General features: G+C 34.4%; 1 protein-coding gene across 3 annotated transcripts in view; it reads right to left on the bottom strand.

Moving 5' to 3' along the window:
- LOC150105594 (calcitonin gene-related peptide type 1 receptor-like) overlaps window positions 1–21,198 on the bottom strand; it is a 128,798-nt gene that overhangs the window by 24,032 nt on the left and 83,568 nt on the right. For all 3 annotated transcript variants that reach the window (XM_090394932.1, XM_090394934.1, XM_090394933.1), the window contains exons 2-5: window positions 20,743–21,161; window positions 19,417–19,592; window positions 19,102–19,292; window positions 17,931–18,056 (exon numbers count right to left, since the gene is read on the bottom strand). In XM_090394932.1, the coding sequence (XP_090251058.1) occupies window positions 17,931–18,056; window positions 19,102–19,292; window positions 19,417–19,592; window positions 20,743–20,793 (544 nt within the window). In that variant the 5' untranslated portion in view covers window positions 20,794–21,161. The remainder of the gene's footprint in view (window positions 1–17,930; window positions 18,057–19,101; window positions 19,293–19,416; window positions 19,593–20,742; window positions 21,162–21,198) is intronic.

Genomic DNA, 21,198 nt, shown 5'->3' with positions numbered 1-21,198 from the left:
AATTATGTTCTAGGTCTACACTCGTTTTGATTCACGCCGGACTGTTAACTTTGTTTTTCTAACGTCAGGTGTCCTATAAGTAAATGGCTCCAAAATATAGGATTTAAAAAAGTCTTGCTACCAATCGATCTATCGATTTACGAATCTTCAAGCAGTCAGTAGGAATAGTTTCACAGTCAGCGGTGTATCTCCTTTTTTTTGCTATAAAATTCTTTATCTTATCGCCTGTCAGCTTTTTCCGTCATATCAAGTTTAACGATGACAGAACTTTTGTCATGACATTCCTACATGGAATATGGACAGTCTTTGGCCTCGTGTTCCTTAACATTTCCCACTCTATCACATTTTTCTTAGGAATACTGTGAGATGCAAAAGTTTTCGCTACCCTTGGTGCATGTCGTTCACTGACTTCCTGTCGCTGTCAGCATATAACCGTTTCGACACCAGATGGTGCTGACGTAGCTGTCATGATAACGAAAAGATGGTTTTGTCAACGAAGCTGTCTTACCTGTCAATCGCTAAAAGAAAGGCAGTAAGATACAACTGGATAGGTTCCTGCATATACGAATAGAATAGGAGTTTTACAACGAGATAAATGTAATAATTCTATCAATAAAAAAATAATATTTAAAAAAAAACATCCAGTTTTATATTTAAAAAAAAAGTGATTCACGATTAGGTTAACGTGAATATCACCAATAAATACTGATTAGGCTACTTTAAACGATAAATGCTTTGATTTCGTTAAAAGTAATTTTGAGAAATATTTACGGTTATATTTTAAAATTAAATCTACTTTTAGCATTAATATTTAAGTTCAACAACTAGATTTTTCGAATAAACATGTATTTTTTTAAAAAATCAATGTTAAATTAAACGTTCTATTTTAGTATTTTTATTTTCTTATTCAAAATTGAGTATTTTTGTATTTTTAGTATAATATTTTAGTATTTTTATTTTCTTATTCAAAATTGACAATTAACAATTGAAATTTATGTCTTTAGAGGTGAAGCAAGATGCTTTTCATATTCCCCGCTATCTGTTGTGGTTACAGTGAGGGTAAAATTTACGAGCAGTTTGCTCGCCCTGAATGGGCATGAAGATTATGCATCGTTATAGGAAGCTAATATAGCTTTTGGTCTTCTATATTTGAATATGCCCGTTGCCTCGTATGTTGCAGCTTGCTGAACCAAATCGTTGGGATGTGTGGACGTCTTTAGGAAAAAACTTGGATCCTAAGGATTGTAGAAAAGAGAAAATATAGGGAATATTTGTGTCTCTATGAAGTAGATTGTTTCTAGAATACCAGGGGGCGTTCAGAATCATTCTCAAGCACTTGTTCTACACTCGTTGTATCTTGATAATGTTAGTATTAGAGGTGGCTCCAGGCTGGAGAGGCATAGGTGATTATAGGACGAATCGTCATCTGGTATAGCTGCAATTTGATTCTGTTGCTGAACTTGCTATTTCTATTAATTAGCGGATAAATCTGAGCAATGGCTTTAGATGCCTTTGTGCACGCAGACTTAGTGTGCTGACTGAAAGATAGCTTTTTGTCGAGAATTACACCCAGGTAATTTGTTTCTGTCTACCAGGGAATTTTATTATTAAATAGTAACACATCTCCTACAGGAGACATTGGCCTTTTTGAGAAAAGAACGGCTGAGGTTTTCAGGGGGTTGACTTCCAATCTCCACTTGGAGAACCAGCCCTCCAGCTTTAGAAGGTTTTCTTGAAGCTTTCTGGTAATGAAATGGGGTCTGAGAGATCTGGTTAGTATTGCCGTATCGTGCGCATACATGGCCAAAATGGAAGTCATCGGATTGTGTGGGATGTCTGACATGTATACGGAAAACAGCAATGGAGCCAGTAGAGATCCCTGCGGCACTCCAGCAAAGATATGGCGCTGGGACGATGTAGAACCGTTGATTTTAACTTGCATTGATCTATTCTGAAGATATGAATGGATTAGATGAACCATTTTTAGTGAGGTAACGGCTGAGATAAGTTTGTGCAGGAGTCCAAAATGTCAGATTTTGTCAAATGCTTTGGATAGGTCTAGGAAAACAGCTCCTGTGCACTGGCGCCAGTTGTAACTGGTGATGATGTATTCGACAATTGTGTGGATTTGCTGGGTAGTACTTTTAGGATGGTGTTGCCTAAAACCAAACTGTTCTTTAGGGAAGATGTTTAGGTCATTTATTGAGGTTTGGAGTCGTGAGAGGATGACCTTCTCCGCAACCTTACCCAGATTGGAGATGAGACTGATTAGACGATAATTTTGCGGTAGGTGTGGGTCTTTGCCTGGCTTATGTATAAGAATTACATCAGCCAGTTTCCAGGTGGAAGGAAAATAGTGAAATCATAAGATTGCATTTATTATACTGGTCAGGTGCACTACAGCTTTTAGAGGCAGGAGCTTGATCACCCTGTTTGAGATGCCGTCTGGTCCAGGAGCTTTATTGTTCTTACGTTTTTCAATAATATCATATAATTCAACAGGTGATGCGGGTGCAATATGGTCAGCACTGGTATCTGGGAGATTTAATGCATGCCTGACCTGTCTGTGGATTTTGTACAAGTGATTGAAATCTAAGTTGTTATAAGAAGGTTTGCACTGCTTCTCAAGATTCTTTAGTATGACTTCTGCCTTATCTGCATCTGTTTTTATTTTTGATGTTTCTCAGTACCCCCAGATAGAGTAATCAATAGGTTAGATAGAGGCTAACTTTTTATCCCAAACTTGGTTTCTATGAGTTTTAAGTGCATCTCTTACTGCTCCATTCAATCTATTAAACACTGTCTTGTCCTGAGGAGCGCGAGTGTTACGAAATCTCTTCCTAGCTCTGTTCTTCTCTCTGATCAGGTCCATAATATCCTCAGGCAAACGATCAGGATTGGGAACAGGTCTGTGGAAGGTTGCAACCGCTATAGCGGACTTAAATCTGTTGGGTGAGCTAGTCACTGCAGATTCCACATCTTCTGGTGTGCATATGTGAGGGACGGGTCTAATTTGATCCCTAAGTGCTTTAGACAATCTCTCCCACGATATGCCTGAATGATAGGGAGGAGACAGGCATTCTTGTTCTCCCAATTGTAGTAGAATTTGGTTGTGACCCAACGACAGCTCGTTTAGTGATTTAAGGCTGTATTGTAGTTTAATGTCTTGCAGGATAGCTATATCCAGGATGTCAGCAGTGCCAGACGTACTGAGATGAGTTGGTTCGGTAGGTCCAGCCACAAGTTTGATCTACACAGGATCAAACTAACAGCATAGTTTGATCCTGTGTAGCTGGAAACGATGCGACCATTTTTATTGATAGATTTACTGTTCCAAGCAGGATGTTTTGCATTGAAGTCTCCAGCGATGATGACCGGTCCTTTTACTCCAAGGATGGCATCCAGATCTGAGGTCAATAATGTCTTTAATAGAGGGTTGTAAGCAGAGAAAATTTGAATGTTTCCTGTTGTGTTTGTGAGGACATTAATTCCTGTGATTTCGAGGTTGGTGTTTGTAGGGTTGGTTATTGAATGATGGCTGATATAGTTTTTGATAAAGGTGGCTGTACCTCCACCTCTATATCCAAGCCTGTCGTTTCTGTAAATCTGATACCCTCTGGTTTTTAAGATGGCAGCAGGCCGCAGGTGAGTTTCATTGATTAGAAATATATCTGGGTTGTATCTATTATTGAATTCCTGGATTTCTAACCGTTTATTTTTGATACCGTTGGCATTCCAAGCAATAACCTAAGAGAATTTGGGGCGATTGTTTTCCTATGCATCAGAGAGTGCAGATAATATGGATTGGGTTTGCTGTAAAAACCTTTTTGTAACACTTAGTGATGGATTTGAGTTGCTGAAATCCTGCAGCATGTTTGCAAGAGAAGAGGTGATAATAGCTGATATATTTGAATATGGATTATTCAGGTTCTGGGTTTGTACTATCTGTTTGGAGCGGGCCACATCAGCATATGTTCTCGCTTGATGTTGAAGATTCATTTTCTTAAGGGGCTCAGTTAATGATGGGCGAGCACCTGTTTTCATGATCTCACTCTTGGAGGACTGAGGAGCCTGAGCTTCAGGAACTCTCGCACTAGATGACGAGGTAGATTGATGATTTGGATCGTTCCATCTGTTTTTTGGGGTGATGTATACACCCTCTATAATTAGCAGGATGAGGATCCCCACAATTAGCGCACTTAGCCGGGGTGGATTTTGGCTTGGCGCAGGTATTTGTGGGGTGATTCTCGCCACATTTTAGGCATCTGAACTGAACTTTGCATAGCTTCTCGGCATGGCCAAATTTTTGGCATCTGTGACACTGCCCAGAAGATGCTTTCTTTCTCTATGGTTCTGGGGTGATTTTGAGTCCACAGATTGATTTTAGATTATAGATGTCTTTGTAAATATTATGAATTTCTACTAAGACTAAAGGCATAGGTGTCTTATTTGACCTAAACATTCTAGTGAACTTTATGGGAGGTAGATCCTGTAAGTTAAGGTCAGTAACTATTTCATCCGTGTCAATATCCTCGGAGCCTCCTAGGACCACTTTCAGATTTTTTCGGAGGCAAGTGAAAATGTGTGATATTGAATTCCTCCTGCGTCCAGTTCCTTTGTAAGATTTCTATAATCAGCCACCGTGGCGGGCTGAATTTTTATGCCTTCGTCTACATTTTAGCAGATCTATAACTATTTGTAAGTTAGCCATGATGGTTCTTAGTGTTGTCCATCTCTGCTTTTCCCTTAGGATAATCGGTGGCACCTTTTCATTGTGGGGAGGCAGAGGGATCTGAAATGGGAACATCCTCATCCATACCAACATCATTTTTTGGCTCAGCAGCGAGAGTTTTTCTATTCTTACGAGCGTGAATTCTCCTTGATCAGAAGGATTAGAGGTAGAGACTACTAGATTGAGTTTTTCCTCCATTTGAGGAGAGTCTTCATTTTCCTTAACGTCGACTTCAGGTGAAGAATATAAGTTTAAGTAGCCGGGCCAATCTCGTTCAAACCTTTTCAGAAGCTTTTTAATAAAAGTGAGTGCTAGCCTTTTATCGAGTGACTCGATAATGATGTCGGGGTCGATCATGCTAGTAGGTCATGTCAGCTTGAATTTGTTTTGGAGTTTATCAGTAAGTACAAGTGTCGGCTCTTAATCGAGCAAATCAGTGAATACGTCTAGGTCAGGTACGCTCATATCGTTTTAACTGCGTATGAGCGTTAATAAAAATCCCGCAGGTCTAAAGACCTGCCAGCAGATATTTTTGTAGAATATCCCGCAGCCGCAAAGGACTGCCAGCAATACCAAGCGTAGGCTAAAGGAAGCAATAAAAATTAAATTGCATCTAATCAAAGTCTTACCTTGATATTTCACAAAATGAAGAACGCTTCGAATTCATTCATTCACAATCTCTTATGCGACAACTGCTATCGGCCATTTTCCCCCCACTCGAATTCTCTTATTCAAAATAGTCCTTATAAGGACTGGCTTAAAGGGGCGAAGCAAGAATGCTTTTCATCTTCCCCGTTATCTGTAGAGTACAGTCATTGGCTACAGCATTGCCATCCATTACCCTCCCAAGTATTAATATTAATACCCAAAAATGTAAACATCAAATAAAATATTATTTCTAATAATTTTATTTAAATATTATTTAGGTGCATTTCAAATTTTTCAAAAATACTTTGTAATATGATTTTTTGATAAAATTTATATAATTTTTTTATATTTCTTTTATATTTAAATATCTTTTTATATATATATTTAAAACACTTATTTAATAATTATGCAACAAAATGCATTTCAGATGTGTTCTGCTGTATACCTTCAGAATTCCTAGTAAATTACTGTATCGCATAACATTTGTTATGACATTCTTATTAAATTACTGCGTTTCGCAGGCATACTTAATGCGCCCAGGCTTTAAATCTCTACGTTTACCTGCATGTATTATATAAATTGTACTGTTAATTCATTACGGATAAGCTTTATGAAATGTAAATAAAATATAACAAATGAAGAAAAATATAAAGTGGAACAACTCGAGCAGACAAGTTGCTTCGCAGTGTAGTTTTCTTAATAAATATAACATTAAATAACATGGTATTAAATGCATCAGTGAATTAAAAGTAAGTTGCGTGAAATTAGACGTTAGATGTAAATCGCCATAGGATACAAAGAACCACTTAATACATGACACTCAGCCCAACAACCCGCTATAATATAACTAAATTATCTGTCAATTTCACGAATTACTGGTGTGGCGCTAGTTGACATGGCAGAGCGCGAGCCTCGAGTGGAACTGCGCAAGACAGCGTTAACGCGTATGCTTTTAATTTAATCAAAAGATTTCATTTATCGTTTATTTATAATTAATCGGATAAGCTAAAAGAGTTGATTAATGCTATTATGAACGTGCGGTGTTCTTTACTGTGTGCGTAATATTGGTGTTAATGAGTTTGTTTCTTTTTTGCCTTGCAATTAGTTTTATTATAGTGTAAGTGCTTGCGTATCCATTTTTTTTTCTCGTTGAACAAATTAGTCTTCTGCTACTGAATGTAATTATTTGAATTAGTATCATTCGCTGTATAATAATAACAACAAAAAAGACGGTATGTTTTTTTTATGATAATTTGCAGTTATTAATTTCTAAATATCTATTCGTTTATTATTCCTTTCAACACGGAATAATAAACTTCGTACATGCATATGTAAATATTCAATTAGTTCCGAATCCAATACATATATAGCGAACTAGGACTGAATTAATAAATTTTAATAAATCCATAAATTAGTATAAAAAAAAGCTAATATAAGCTTTCTTTTATTCAAATTAATACGATACTTTGTTTAAATATTTTAACATATAAATAAATAATTAATTGATTATTTGGCATTCTTAATCAAATTAACGGACATGAATAATGTTTAGAAAGCAGCTTTGAAATTTTAAATGACGTAATGTCAGTTGATGTTTAAGGAAATGTATTTATTTCGTTTTTATTTTCTACTTCACTTTGCTGACTGCCCTATAATGCGATTCAGGCACAAGTATTTTTTATTCGTATTTTGTGATTCCGGAGTCACATTTCTAAGGCTTCCTAGTTTCTGTTAAATGTATTTCCCTTTATTCCAAAAAGCGAAATCTAAATAGCGATGAGGCATTCATTTATATAGCTAGGTCTGGTCATAATACTATTTTTCCTTTCGTCGATGTACGATATGCCAACTGTAGATGACAACCATGAACAGGTACTTCTAAAACTACAGGATACCTCGCTTAACCCGATTAATTAATTCATCAACTTATTCGCGCTAAGCGAAATCGCGTTAAGCGAATACGATAAGCAATAGGAAAAATCATAATTCATCCGTCAGTTAGCGTAAAATTTTTTTTAAAAAAATAAACATTGAATTCAGCTAATTTTTACATCGAGATATCAAGATTTCGGCGAACTTCGAAGCTTCGTTCCATATGAGGATCAGCATCAAACAAATTTCCTTGGCATGCTCAATGTGATGGAAAACTCATTGAATGTCAAGTTCTTTCGCAAATAGCTTCTTGGTCGTAACATTCTCTTCTTGTTCGCACTCATTATCTTCTTATTTTCATATGCACGCTGTTCTGAATGGGAATCGAGCAAGTTTCTCACATCTTTATTATCCAGTTTAATAAAATCGAAGTCCTTTTCCAATTGTGATGATTTCTTCGAAATATTAGATTTTGGATTTCGCGCACGATGAGCTCACGTAGGCTTGATTTTAAAGTTGCCTTTGTATTGCCTCTTAATATGAGCGTAAGACGATCTTTAGATACTTTGTATTCTGGTTGAGATGATTTAGTTTTAGCTATGAACGTTTTTGTTGACATACGCTTCCAAAAAGAGACCAATTTCGTCGACGTTGACTATTTGACCATCGTCATAATCATCCTCCTGAATTATCGTTTGCAATTCTTCACGAAACTTGGCCGCAGAATCTTTATCGGTAGGAGCAGATTCCTCAGTTATCCTTACGTTATGCAATCCAGTTCGATTTTTAAAACGATCAATCCATCCTAAACTCGCAGTAAAGCTTTCACATTCTTCTTGAAATTTGGTCTCTTTCAATGAGGTAAAACATGGAGTGCTTTTGTCTGAATATTCTCTGTACTGAGAGGTATTATGTCTTGGTTATAATTCTCAATCCAAAGTGATAGAAGACTCTCCATCTCGATCATTAAATGGCTTCTATTTCGAGTGATCTGCATGCTTAAAGAAGCAAGCAACTTTTCCTTGTTCTTTGTATTATTTGCTCTTGTTTAATATAGTCCAAATTGTAGAGTTATTTAATATAGTCCAAACTGTAGGGATACAAGATGGCACGAATCTAGTAAAGGTTCCGTGCCATCTTGTATCCCAGGTCTCGCATGGTCATTGTGATACTAGCGCCACTTTCATGTCTCTTAATGACTACCAGCTTTTCCGCTCGCTGCAGATTGGCAACAAAAACTTTCGCATAACGTAAAAAAAATCGCTTTAACTGATTAATGACTCGCTTAAAGCGGAAAATAGTATCATTTCACTCAATCGCGCTAACTGATTATCGCGCATATCGAATTCGCGTTAAGCGAGATTTTCTTGTATATTAAAATAAGTATTGGGAAGTATACTAGATTTCAGAGAAAGCAATCGAAAGCGGGTTCTCCTGTGGTTAATAAACCATCCTATACACGTTCTTCATAAGGTTTTGATAATATAAATCAGGTATTTCGAGCCATTTTTCCTTAGATATGACATCACATGACATAATGTTTCGTGCGCTTTTAAATATATAAACTCTTTGAACTCCATAATTTTGAACCGGACTGTAGAGATTTTCGAGATTCCAAGCAAAGAGTGGTTCCGTGTTGTTTATTTTCCTGCATGTTGCTATGTGCTTCTCGGCTTAGATAGCACTCTCTCTCTCTCTCGGCTTATAATTGTGGCCTACAGGGATCCTGTAACAACATTCTTTTTTTGAAGTCCGTATGTTCTTTTTGACGTGCAAAATTTACACACACACACACACACACACATATATATATATATATATATATATATTAGAGAGAGAGAGAGTTAGCTCTTGGATTTTGCAGTACATTTCATTTTTAAATTTCATATATTAACTTAGAATATTGGCCATTCTGCAAATTCTAAATTCTCCAGTTGTATTAGTAATATAAATTATGAAATCCTGACTATATTTATAACTAAGCTGAGAGGGTCTATTCTAGTGAGGTAACACATTTACTTCACTTGAAACTTGTAATCTGCAGTTCGTTGCTATAGAAAATTAATTAGCGAGTAATTGAATTCAATGTATCACCTATCTCAAACTGATCTGAATCCTGATTTTGCAACAGAAAACAATAACAAAATTAGACATAATTGCACACTAGGATCTTTCCATTACAATATTTTGTTATAACTTCCGCAGCTTTTTTTATTTCAACTTATTTTTCCAATAATTCTTTCAATTCGTGTTGAAAATGTGCCGGAAAACCCCAGTAATCTATTCTCCCTCTAATATGTACTATCGTGATACTAGTTATGAAATTTATTTAAATGACTCTTTTTAAAAAAAAAATATTTAAAAGCAAAATTCCTTCGACCGAAAATTGGTTAAGAACATTTTGCAGAACAGAATGCTTGAAACAAACTGGATATTGGGAAGTAATTTTATTTTCAATAATTAAACCTCTGAATTAAAGTGCTTGTGCAATTGCTTTGTGCTCTGTTTTCAGAGAAAGCAAGAAATAAGTGAAAGAGAAATGTTCCTCAAAAGTTGCAAGAAATAGATTATTTGGAGGATCGCAATAAACGAGTATACAAAATAGTACTTCAAGATCTCCTAATTCTGGACATTAATGAAGCTTTTTTTTTTATTTTTAGTTGTTTCGCTTCTTTTCTTTGACTTGTTTATGACGTCTTTAATTAGCAAAATTAGCAGAACCTTTTAGCACGAAAAGTGCAAAATATTTTTGCACTTTTAGTGCACAAACATTTTTGTGCACTAAAAGTACAAAAATATTTTGCACTAAAATTTTTGCACAAAAATATTTTGTGCACTAAAAGTACAAAAATATATGTCTCCGTAAAGCATAAACGTAACATCGGTTTTCTTATAAATTTAAGTACATGTATAATATATAAAATCTAACATGAAAACACGGAGGTGTTATAAAAGTTGAGTTGCGTACTTTATTGAATAGTAACTCCCATTTATGTGAAATGAGTTGTCAACAAAGCGAAACGCGAATTTTTCTTGGCGAAAACAAATGGTCTTTCCTCGCACACTGAATAAATTGTTGAAATCATCTTTCCTTTTATACGTCGCCTGACCTGCATTCCCTCATAAGAAAACGCTTTAAATCCTATTTTGAATTCAGTACGTTGATTTAGCACTTTCCGTCTTATGTGGTAAGAAACGAATTTAACTTAAATAGGCTTGAAATGCTTCCACTGCTCTTGTCCGTTACGATCGTTTAGAATTTTCACATTCTTCTTCTTCTTTTATTCTGTATCTTTCTAAGGCGATAAAAATAGATAGATCCTTTCGAGGATTTAGACTTGGAAGAACTTTGAAATTAATAAAATTTTTCACTGCGCAATATTTGATATCCATACAGAAATAAGTCACATCCTTACTAATCGCTTGCCTTCGTTTCCTTAAAAACCCCTTCGGAGGAAACGATGCGTCGGTACCCGACAATCGATCAAAATCCGAGTCTGTATCGGAACACCAGATGTTGCCATTGCACGATTTCCTCTAGATACGCTACCTATAACAAATCTCACCGTTAAGAAACTATAATATGCCTACGTTATACGAAGAAATAAAAATAAAAAAAATCCATAGTTCCAAAGTTTTTTTTTTATTATTATTATTTTTTTTTATTTATTTTTATGTTCTCCTCTTTCGGAGGTTTAATGCAGTAGTCTGGCCTATTAATAGCTGAATAACAAAGAAGCCATTTCTGTTTATGTAACAAAATACTTTGACTGCATTGTTTAATAAAGCGGATGTGTTGTTATGCGCCTGCGTTTACACAGCAACAATGAGTTCTGTTTGCGTATACCGCGTGATTCCGTGTTTCTATGGCAACATTAGGTTTTATCTTGTATAGGCCAGAATCTAGAGGACGTTAATATAAAGTAATTTTATTCATAAAGCAGGCTATTATATAAAACTAATTTTAAAATAAATACGAAATATATCAATCGTTAACAAGATTTTCCAACATGTAAGCGTTTCGAATCCACAGTTAATTAAAGCTTTAAAGGGCATGTCACGGATAGTTTCAATTACAAATTGAATGCCTTTGTTAGATGTAATCTTCGCTCTATCGGAAATTGAACTCTCTCTACCTAAATGCGTTTCTAATATGGAAGGGAAGGAAAAAAAAAAACTGCGTCGTTGAGTGAACCGTTTATTTTTAGTAACAGTTTGTTTTTAAATATGCACGTTTCGAAAAGTAATTGTTTAATTAAAATCAGCGAAGTAATTAAACTGGGGATAATTAAAATGTTTCGGACTAACTAATGAAAACAGCGCATATATTTGAGCGGCTTAAACCATAAAACACTTGGCTTACAAAGGAATGGTCGTTCGTGGAAGCACCAGAAATAAAATCAACTACCTCATTACTTAAATGGATTGGCGCCTGTTAAAGAAGACATAAATGGGGAAAATATCATCTTTAGAGATTTCATCTATACGGATTTTACTTATTTTTCTATCTCTATTGCCATTGCTTAAAAAATCTGTAAAATAAAGAACAAAGATGTCTCTTTAATTTACACTGTCTCATTTGCTTTGAATAGACTGGAAGAAACATCTGTCTGGAGCATTTACGAATTCACTCTTTAGATTTATGCCTGAGAATTGGCGGCTTAATGGCTGAGACCACGTGCTTTACATGTACTGGAATCTTTTTTTTTTTTAGAACGCATGAATCATTCAATGAACTACGCATATTGACGAAACTGTACAAGAATGAACTCTTCATCATGTTATTCACTGTACTAGGAAATTGAGATTCTTTTTTTAAATATGTACAACGATTGTTTAATATTAATTCACAATTAATTCAGAGACATATTTATTTAATTTTAAATAAATACTGTCTAGTTTTTTTTTTTTTTTATCACACTTTCAGTTCCGGTAATCAGGTTTGTCACGATACAAACGTATCGTGACAAACGTTGTAAAGCACTAGCTAATATGAATGGTTTATACCATAATCCTTTGAGTGTCATTTTGTCACGAATATTTTTGCATAAAAAATCATGCCTGATTTTAATTTTTCATTTTATTTCTTTATTTGTAGAGCGAACTGTTCCAAGTGCTAGGATTTGCCTTTCTACAATGTACTGAAGAACGCGATTCCACGTTGTTGGCATTCTTGCTTCTTTTTAATTTGAAATAAATGGTTGCTTAAAATTCTGCTGCACTATTCATCTTATTTTTATAGATTCGTGGAACTACTACTACTACTTCTACTACTACTACTACTAATAATAATAAAACTCAGTACTTGCAGGTCATCAAGGCCTACAACTGCTCAGAGCCAGGAGAACACAATCAATTTTCACAAACGAATACGTACGTCGTATTAAATACCTCGTATTTAGGAATAAGACAATCACCTTATTCTAAATTTATGGTTACGAGCCAATGTGAGCAATTAGGCCTTGCTCAGATTGGCTATCGTAACCAATCTGAGCAATTGCTCAGGTTGCCTACATTTGCTCAGATTGGCTTTCGTAACTACAGATTTAGAATAAGGCCGTTTGCTTTATTCCTAAATACCGTATTTGCCTGCGGATAAGACGCACTTTTTTTCTTTGAAAATAGGTCTGAAAATCAGGGTGCGTCTTATGCGCCGATACTCAGTTTTTTATTTCTGGAAATTTTCTCTGTTCCGAGTTACGCGATTTCTTTCTTGCTTCCTTGTGGTGTGTGAGAGCATTCCAGTTACGTTAGTTATGTATTCCAGTTACTGGAATACATTCTAATATTCCAGTTATGGATAGATAAAATTTGGCCTAGGCGCCCTGGTGGACTGTTGAAGAAGCCTGCCATGCTAGTATGGGATCAGTTTCGTTCTCACAAAACAGAAGATGTTAAAAATAAACTAAAGGAATTGAAAACTCAGTCAGCTGTAATTCCAGGAAGTCTAACTATTCAGCTTTAACCTTTAGATGTCTGTAAAGAGATTTATGAAAGAGAATTGGAACGCTGCATCCATAAGACTGCTGGATGCAGCCTTCAGATTTGGGGGTTACGCCATCAGGAAGAAGGAAGAGGCCTAGCATTTCGCAAGTTTGTGAGCCGGTCAAAGCTTCATGGGATGCTATGAAAACTGAGACAGTGGTTAATCATTAAAAAGTGTGGCATTAGTAATGCAATGGATAGTACAGAGGACAATTTGTTGTATGAGATTCTGATTTAGAAGAGATTTCAAGTGTCTTTTATTTAGCTCTGGAGATGAATTTCTGGGTTTTGAAGAAGAAGAAGATTAAAAGGTGGGCACTCTTTCCTAGTTATATTAGGTATTTGTTGAAAGTAGACCTACTTATTACTTTATATTTGAAATACTGTAAGTTCATTAGAATATTCAGTGATAAAGTTTTTTTCCTAAAATATGTGTACAAATAAAGGGAGTACGTCTTATAGGACGGTGTGCGTCTTCTACGCCGGCAAATATTCGTTTGTGAAAATTCATTGTGTTCTCCTGGCTGGCTGGCAAGATGAAAAACCGGCGTTTCAGGGGGTGGGGGAGGTAAACCAATGAGATTGGCTAGTTCACCTTCAGCTGTAAAGTCCCATAAAGGGTTCTCCGCATAATTGGTTGGGTTCTGAACCTGTCTAGGACACGAACTAACGTTATTTTATTTTCCTAGTAATACCTTTCTATTTGTTTACATAAATTGTGTTAAACAGGATTATTTTACTCGGTATTATTCATTGTTTAAACTCTTTTCATTCCGCACTTTTATCTTTTTAAAATCTACGTTTCTAAAAATAATTTATTTTCTATATTTTTATGTCATGGAAGATACTTTGTTCTTGGGAGCACGTTCAATAAAGCTGAGGTAGAATTAAAAATGCTCACTTTTTTTTCGATGTTTGTCTAAAGATGCCTCACATTGTAATGAATAATGCGGCAACAACTCGCCAGCTATAACAGCAAGCCAACGCAGGCTGTACAGGCAGAAAGAAAAAGTGAATATAATTTTCTGCCTATTAGAGAATAAAAAAGACAGGTTCTTGTGGTCCAATTGACTTCTTGACAGTTCTTTATTTAATTAAAAAATGATTTATACTTTTATTGTCCTCTAGTTCATCATTGTGTTCAAAAGTAGTTGGTAACTCGAAGTTGTTGTTTTTTGTTTGTTTGTTCTTTATATTTGCCAGTTCTCTTTGAGCTTAAAATGAAGTCTTGATTTATCAGGTGTATAATACATGATTTATTCGGAATCATGAATAAACATTTAACCTTCCAGTCACTGCCTTACAAACACTTAACTGCAGGATGAACTGGAGAAGACGACTTAAAATTGATTTCGTCTAACAAGAAGTCCCTCTGAAATTTTTAAATCTCAGGAGGCAAGTTTCGATGGAACAATTTCGCAAACAGTTTTCGTGCGAATTAAGCCTTTCTTATTGGATTTTGTATCACCAGTAATTTGTTCATGATATCTTTGATGCTCGCGAATCTTGTTTGCTTTAACTACAATTGCGGATTTTAATCCGCGTGCACCATCAGGGTTGGCAAAACAAAAGAATCGTGTTGACTCTTTATTGACTGTACTCGGAGATTGTGGCTCTTTGGACGTAGATTTCTAAACGGGTTTGTTTTCTTTCCTAAGTTAAACCAGGTCTTGTAAAATAATCGAAAAGTCTATTTAAATGATTTAAAATTTGCTAAAGGCACCTTTGGGATTTACCACACATTTTTCTGACAACTATGTGTTAACTTAAAGTTACTTCAGCTATCCTGTTTTGACGAACAAAATGTTAAACAGATGCCATTCAAGCTTCTTTAATAGAATGATACTCACGTAAGAAGTTGAATAAGTTGCTCCATTTTCAAGAGATGATTTCAAGCAAAATGTCTCATCTCTAAGAGTGTCTTAAGCAAGATGTAAAACAGAATGGCAGGCATTTAATAAATTTAATAATAAATTTAATAAAAATAAATAAATAAATAAAAATAAAAAATAAATGAAACGTTTTATATGCAAATATAGAAAGAATGAAATCAACTTTTTTTCCCCTGACAATATAAATAATATGATAGACGTGAAGTCGCATTTAAAGCAACAATTCTAATAAATCTAGTATTAAAATACAGTCATTCCCTATCTATTATATTCTTTTGTTTTATTGTACTTTTGTTGCAATACGTCTTTTACATATAATCGATTTCTTCCTCATATTTATATATTTTATATTATGAAAACACACGGATATCGAGTTTCCAGTTGTGAAAAAAGGAGGTAGATGGGCAGATAAAAAAAAGAAAATAAAATCAGTAAAAAATGAATAACGGTTGCTAAGTCATGACAAAACGACCAAGCGAAGAACAGATATTACTATAGTTACAAGGAATAAAGACGAGCTCTCATCTTTTTCAACCGGAAACGTATACTTCTTTGTCTGAAGTAGACCGCTCTAGGAGTGGATAAGCTTCTTTCAAAATATCAAATATCGCTTAAGTGTGTCTGCAAATAGGAGATTTGTTGTAATGAAAATAACAATGGAGATATTGTGCAATATTGACCAACTCTTGTGGTTCACATTGAATCTACCGTACCTGGAAAGGACTCTTTTAGCTTTAGGTTTGGCTTAACTGGAAATGTGACAGCCTCGACTTTTATCTGCAGTGCGTGATGCGAGATCATTTTGCTTACAGAAAAAAAAAATTTTACTGGGAATTTCATAACTATCGTTAAACATCGTTTGTCAGCATATAAACTATATTTAAACATGCATTTCTTTTATTAGATTTTTTTTTTCTTCAATTGAAAATGACAGGTAATTTCGTCTACTATTTCTCAAAGGATTTTTCTACAGCGGAAGATTTTTTTTTTTCTTAAAGTCGGTAAACAACCAGAATGTATTACATCAGATATCTTATTTTTATCTGACGTAAAATCCGTCATTTTCGTCATTCTCCTAAATGAAATGAAGATATAAACTGTTGATATCCATTGATGTAGAAAATTACCAACGTTGCTTGGAGATTTATAAAAATCTTATGAGCTGCATTTGGGAAATGAGATGATGACTTTTATTTCGATATTAAATCCCTAGAAATTTTTATCGGCATTAAAACTTTAAACTTCGATAAATAAACAAGTATTTTATAAATGAAACAGGACATATCCGAGATTTTTTGGCAGATTTTGTTTTTTCAGTATTGCCGTTATCTTTCAATTTATCTACTCGTATCAAACTCTCGTTATTGAGCTGCTGAAGATCCTTAATAATCCATCGATGAGCTTTTCATTTGAATGTATAAAGAGAGTCTGTTTTTGTAAGCTAAGGCGGAAGCTTACTGGGGGAACCTTCCCATCCTCGGATGAGGCAGATGATGATATTGACGATACAGTAACATAACGGATGATTCTCGTAACACAGGTGCGCAGTAAAAAAAACATAGAATGGAAGCAGTGTTTTTAATATTTTTGTTTATTTGAACAAAACGGCTTCAAAAATGTAACCTGTATTAACCCCTCATTGAAATATTAAACCAAGTTCCGAGCATTCCTTGGATTTGTTTGGCCACATTAGGCGAAGAAACCATAGCGTGTTCGTAAATATGAATAATAAGGATTTAGTAATTGTTTTTAAAGTACTTAACACTACTTGATTTTCCGGATGTCGTAAATTAATATTTATTATTATTTTTTTTTTTTAGGAAACAGTTAGCCAGTTTCTTGTTTCCTATTCATTTCGAATTGGACGATCTTCATTGATATGTTAAAAGGTAAGTTTTAATTTTATATACTATTTTAAGAAATAAAACCCCGTTTTTGTTTACAATTAATTTATGTTTAAGCCACAATACATTTAATTTTTTAAATGCCCATATAAAATCATATATTCATGAGATTAATGGAACCATTTATTCAGTGCTTTGCTTACGAATATTTTCATAACTGAATAAAATTCATTTCAAACATATATCCTGTAAGCCAACAAAGAGGACATATTTATTTGACATATTAGTATGTATATATGTCAAAATATATGAAAAAAGACGAATATACTAAATATGTTTTGCATATTTTTTTCTCGGAAGATGGGGACACTGCATTAGTTGTTACGGCAGTCATAGTCTTTTTCGATTTTTGTTTACTAAGAACTTCGCGTGCTAGGTGATTATTTATTAGAAGATGGCCTCTGTAGGCATTAATACGTACTTTCCATGCTGGGCTATAAATTAATACTGCGAGCATTTGAAAAGTGGACTGACCGTCAACTATAATCATGATGCGGAAATACTGATATGATCAAGCTTTTGAGAAACATTCGTGATTTTACTGCTTATTGAAGTGCACATTTATTATAATAAATGTACCATAAATGATAATAAATATTACATTTAGTATCATTTATGATACTACAGAAATTGCATAAAACTTTACGCTGATATGCAAACCTTCTAAATTTGGAGTGCCGTCACCACTAGAGCAGTGTCGCCACCTGATAAAAAAGAAAGTCAAAATCGCACTGTAAGAATCATGTTCCATTCATATATTCAGAAATGTATCTTATTAAAAAGTGGAAAATTTGTTTTTAGATTTACCCTCGAATAATCATGTACTTTTTCTTCTCCATAAGAATAATAATGGAAACGTCATTAAGAGTAATAAAATAAATAAATAAATAAACTCACTCGGGCAGGTCGGTGGATCGCTTTTGAAGTAAACATGTGGCGGACAAACTTGTCTTGCTACACTCCCTGCTGGTGTATCAGGCCAGCACTGCCATCCATCCCAAGTTCGGGGACAAAATAAGCCATCTGTAGGCAAAATATGAGCACAGAAATGTAATTTTAATCATTATCTGAAAACAATAGTATTGAGATTGGACATTCAAATAACAATTGCATGTTATTCGTGTATGTGTGTTTTTATAATTTAAAAATTCGATGCTGTTAAATTCTAAAAACTTTTGGCATAATTTTAAAGTAAAAAAAACACCAGTAAGAATTAAAAAAATTCAAAAACAATTTAATTATGAAATATGCAAAAGCAAGATTAGATAAATTTAGAGATGATTTATCATGAGTAATCTGGATTAAGAGTAATGAGAAATAAAAAATGAGCAACAATTAAAAAAGAATGACACAGAAATTTTACAGCCCAAGCAGCAGTTCGGAAAAAAAAAAGAGGGCGGAGAAGGAGCATCGGATGAATGACTAATTAGAATCCCAACATTTGCATCCTCGCATATATTTAAAAGAAAACACAAATCCAACTTGTTTTCCAGTTTCTCCCGAAGATCAAGCACTAAAGAAATTGCTTTTTAAGCGTTACGTAATTAAGATAACTGGAGTTAAGATAAAGAGATATGAACTTAGTGCATACCTTTCACTAGCGTTATTTGGAATTTATGTAATGGACTTTGGATTGATTTAATCTTCTCAACAGTCTCCCTAACTTGAAATCGTTAATTATACGGTGCTAGTCTCAAAGGACTGCTGGAAATAGATTGGTCCATTATGTCCGAGATAAAATTAGCTTCAACCGTTGCAAAGCAGAGTTGATGCAGTTTTAGATGTCGCGAAAGCACGTGCGCGCGCACGCACACACACACACACACACACACACACACACACACACACACACACACACACACACACACACACACACACACACACACACACACACACACACACACACACACACACACACACACACTTCTGAAACGTTCGGTATTTTATATTATCTCTTATTATATGCGCAGATAAAAACAATAAGTAAACAACAGATCTAATTGCTTAGGTCAGACATATGGAGTTTCTTATTAATATTAATTAAATAGAACTTAAAATATGCGTTTACCTGTAACTAGAGGTTCGGATCTGGTCATTGAATGGCAACATTCTAGAGCAGCTTGACAACACGAAACCCATTTTAGAGCGAAATTCTGGGAGGAAAAAGTGTCAAAAATAGGGTGACTGGTGTTCTCTGGATCAGCATAATAGGTGAGATTGGTTTTAGGGTCGGAAAGTTGAGCATTTTTGGGGTTGTACCTAAAATGATAAAAAAATATGTAAAAAAGATAGTTGTTCGCTAAAGCAAGCAACGATTAAGGGTATAGTTAGTAATAAAAATTAACATTTATTCCAAGTTCAAAGAAATTATATTTGTACATACTTAAATTTATTGGCAATATCGGTAAAAGCCCAGGTTGGCAAATAATGATAACATCTACCGCAAGTGTCCACCCTGTAGCCATCAAAACGAAGAAGAGTACCCCTTTCGGAGCGACAGCTTAGTTGGTGTCCGTCAGTGGAGGTTATGGGGTCACTTTCTTTGAGTGACTGTTGCAGCTGAAATTAATTAAATAAATGATTAGTTAACGTTCTTTATAGTGTATGAAAGACATTCATTTAATCTTACACAAATGGTTTCCTTTTTCTTGAAAGGCTATAGATGACGCACATATTTCGACTTTTGTGCTTCGTTTTATTTTTTTATTGTTTTACTGTTAAACAATTGAATAAGTGCAACAAGCAATTTCGTAACAATCAATGAATGACGTTTCAATTCAACAATTCATCTTCACCTATTGCTAAAGAGTGAATTCATTTATCTACATTGTTAAGCAATCACGTGATTAGGTGCAAGATTTTTTTCATTTTAAATTTATTCTTTGTGCCGAATGTAACAAATAAATAAATAAATAAATTCTCCGTTACAAATAAGATCGTTTGCGGATATTGAAGAATTACTTTTAACTTCATTAAAATTGTTCGCATAATTGGATTTAAAGAGTTAACCGGATTGTATATCTTTCCTGAGAAAGTAAAATATATATTTTTCTTTTTTTCCCCCATTGTTAATCAGTTTTCGGATTTTATAAAACTCTAGTCTTCTTATTTGCGTGACTTTTAAAGTTGATCTGAAAATAATTCTCTTCTATGCACGGGCAATTATTTGGTATTAGTTTTTTTCTTTTGAATCAACTTCCAAATATAAGCACGCAAAAAAGAATTTAATATCAAGGCGTATTATCTTCGTAAATGAATTTTGTTGACTGATATTATTTTCAGAATCAAATTAGGAACTAAGTTTCTAAGTTTAGGAACTAAAGAACCATAAAGAGAAAATAATTATGGTAACTAACGTAGCGATAAGAATACTAACTTTTGAAAAGTTTGGCAGAATTAAGGATAATGGAAGTGAAGAAAATGCACGTGAACTGTTCATAATGGTTTAAAATATTAATAACCTAATTAATGTTTGTTAAATACCATTACTTGTATTAATAGGCTTTGTATCAAATCCATGAAAGTTTGTCTGGTTACCATAGCAACTGCTATGGAAAAATATTTATCGTAGTGGAAAAAATTTAATAAAAAATAATAATTTTAAAATATATAAACCATCATAAATATATTAGCACCGTGAATGTAAAATAATAATTAATAACTGTAATTATATTGATTATTAATATAAAATATGATTTTGCATTCTTACCTTTGCGTACGTCCAAAACATATGCATCATGAATATTGTTTTCAGCGCCATCTGCCGATAATTTCAATCCCAGCTAAAAGCAGTAGACCATGGAGTCAGTTCCAAAAATAGCATTTCGATATCTGCCTGTGCCTGCATCGCTAGTTTCCGATAGAGCGTGCTTTCTTATTTCTTCTTTTCCTTGCGAAGGACTGGCTTTTGCTGTTAAGCTCTAAAACCGGTGTTGTCTTCTCATTAGTCTTTCCGGTTTGAAAAGTGTGTAACACAAATGCATATAAGCGTTTTCTTTTATGAAGTCTGACACGAACTACATGCAGATGGTTGTTTGAGTTCGATGGAGGCTTAATGTACATTGACAGATTGATGTTTTAGTTTTCTTTTCGAAAGGCTTGCAGCGTTTAGATAAAGTGTACGAATTTCTGTAATTAAAAGGGGGGGGGATGTGTATATATATAT

This window comes from Typopeltis vanoorti, chromosome 6, assembly GCF_054136105.1.
Source record: "Typopeltis vanoorti isolate ZY-2024b chromosome 6, IOZ_Tvanoo_1.0, whole genome shotgun sequence".
NCBI lineage: Eukaryota > Metazoa > Arthropoda > Arachnida > Uropygi > Thelyphonidae > Typopeltis > Typopeltis vanoorti.
This window is presented reverse-complemented; position numbering and strand designations above follow the sequence as displayed.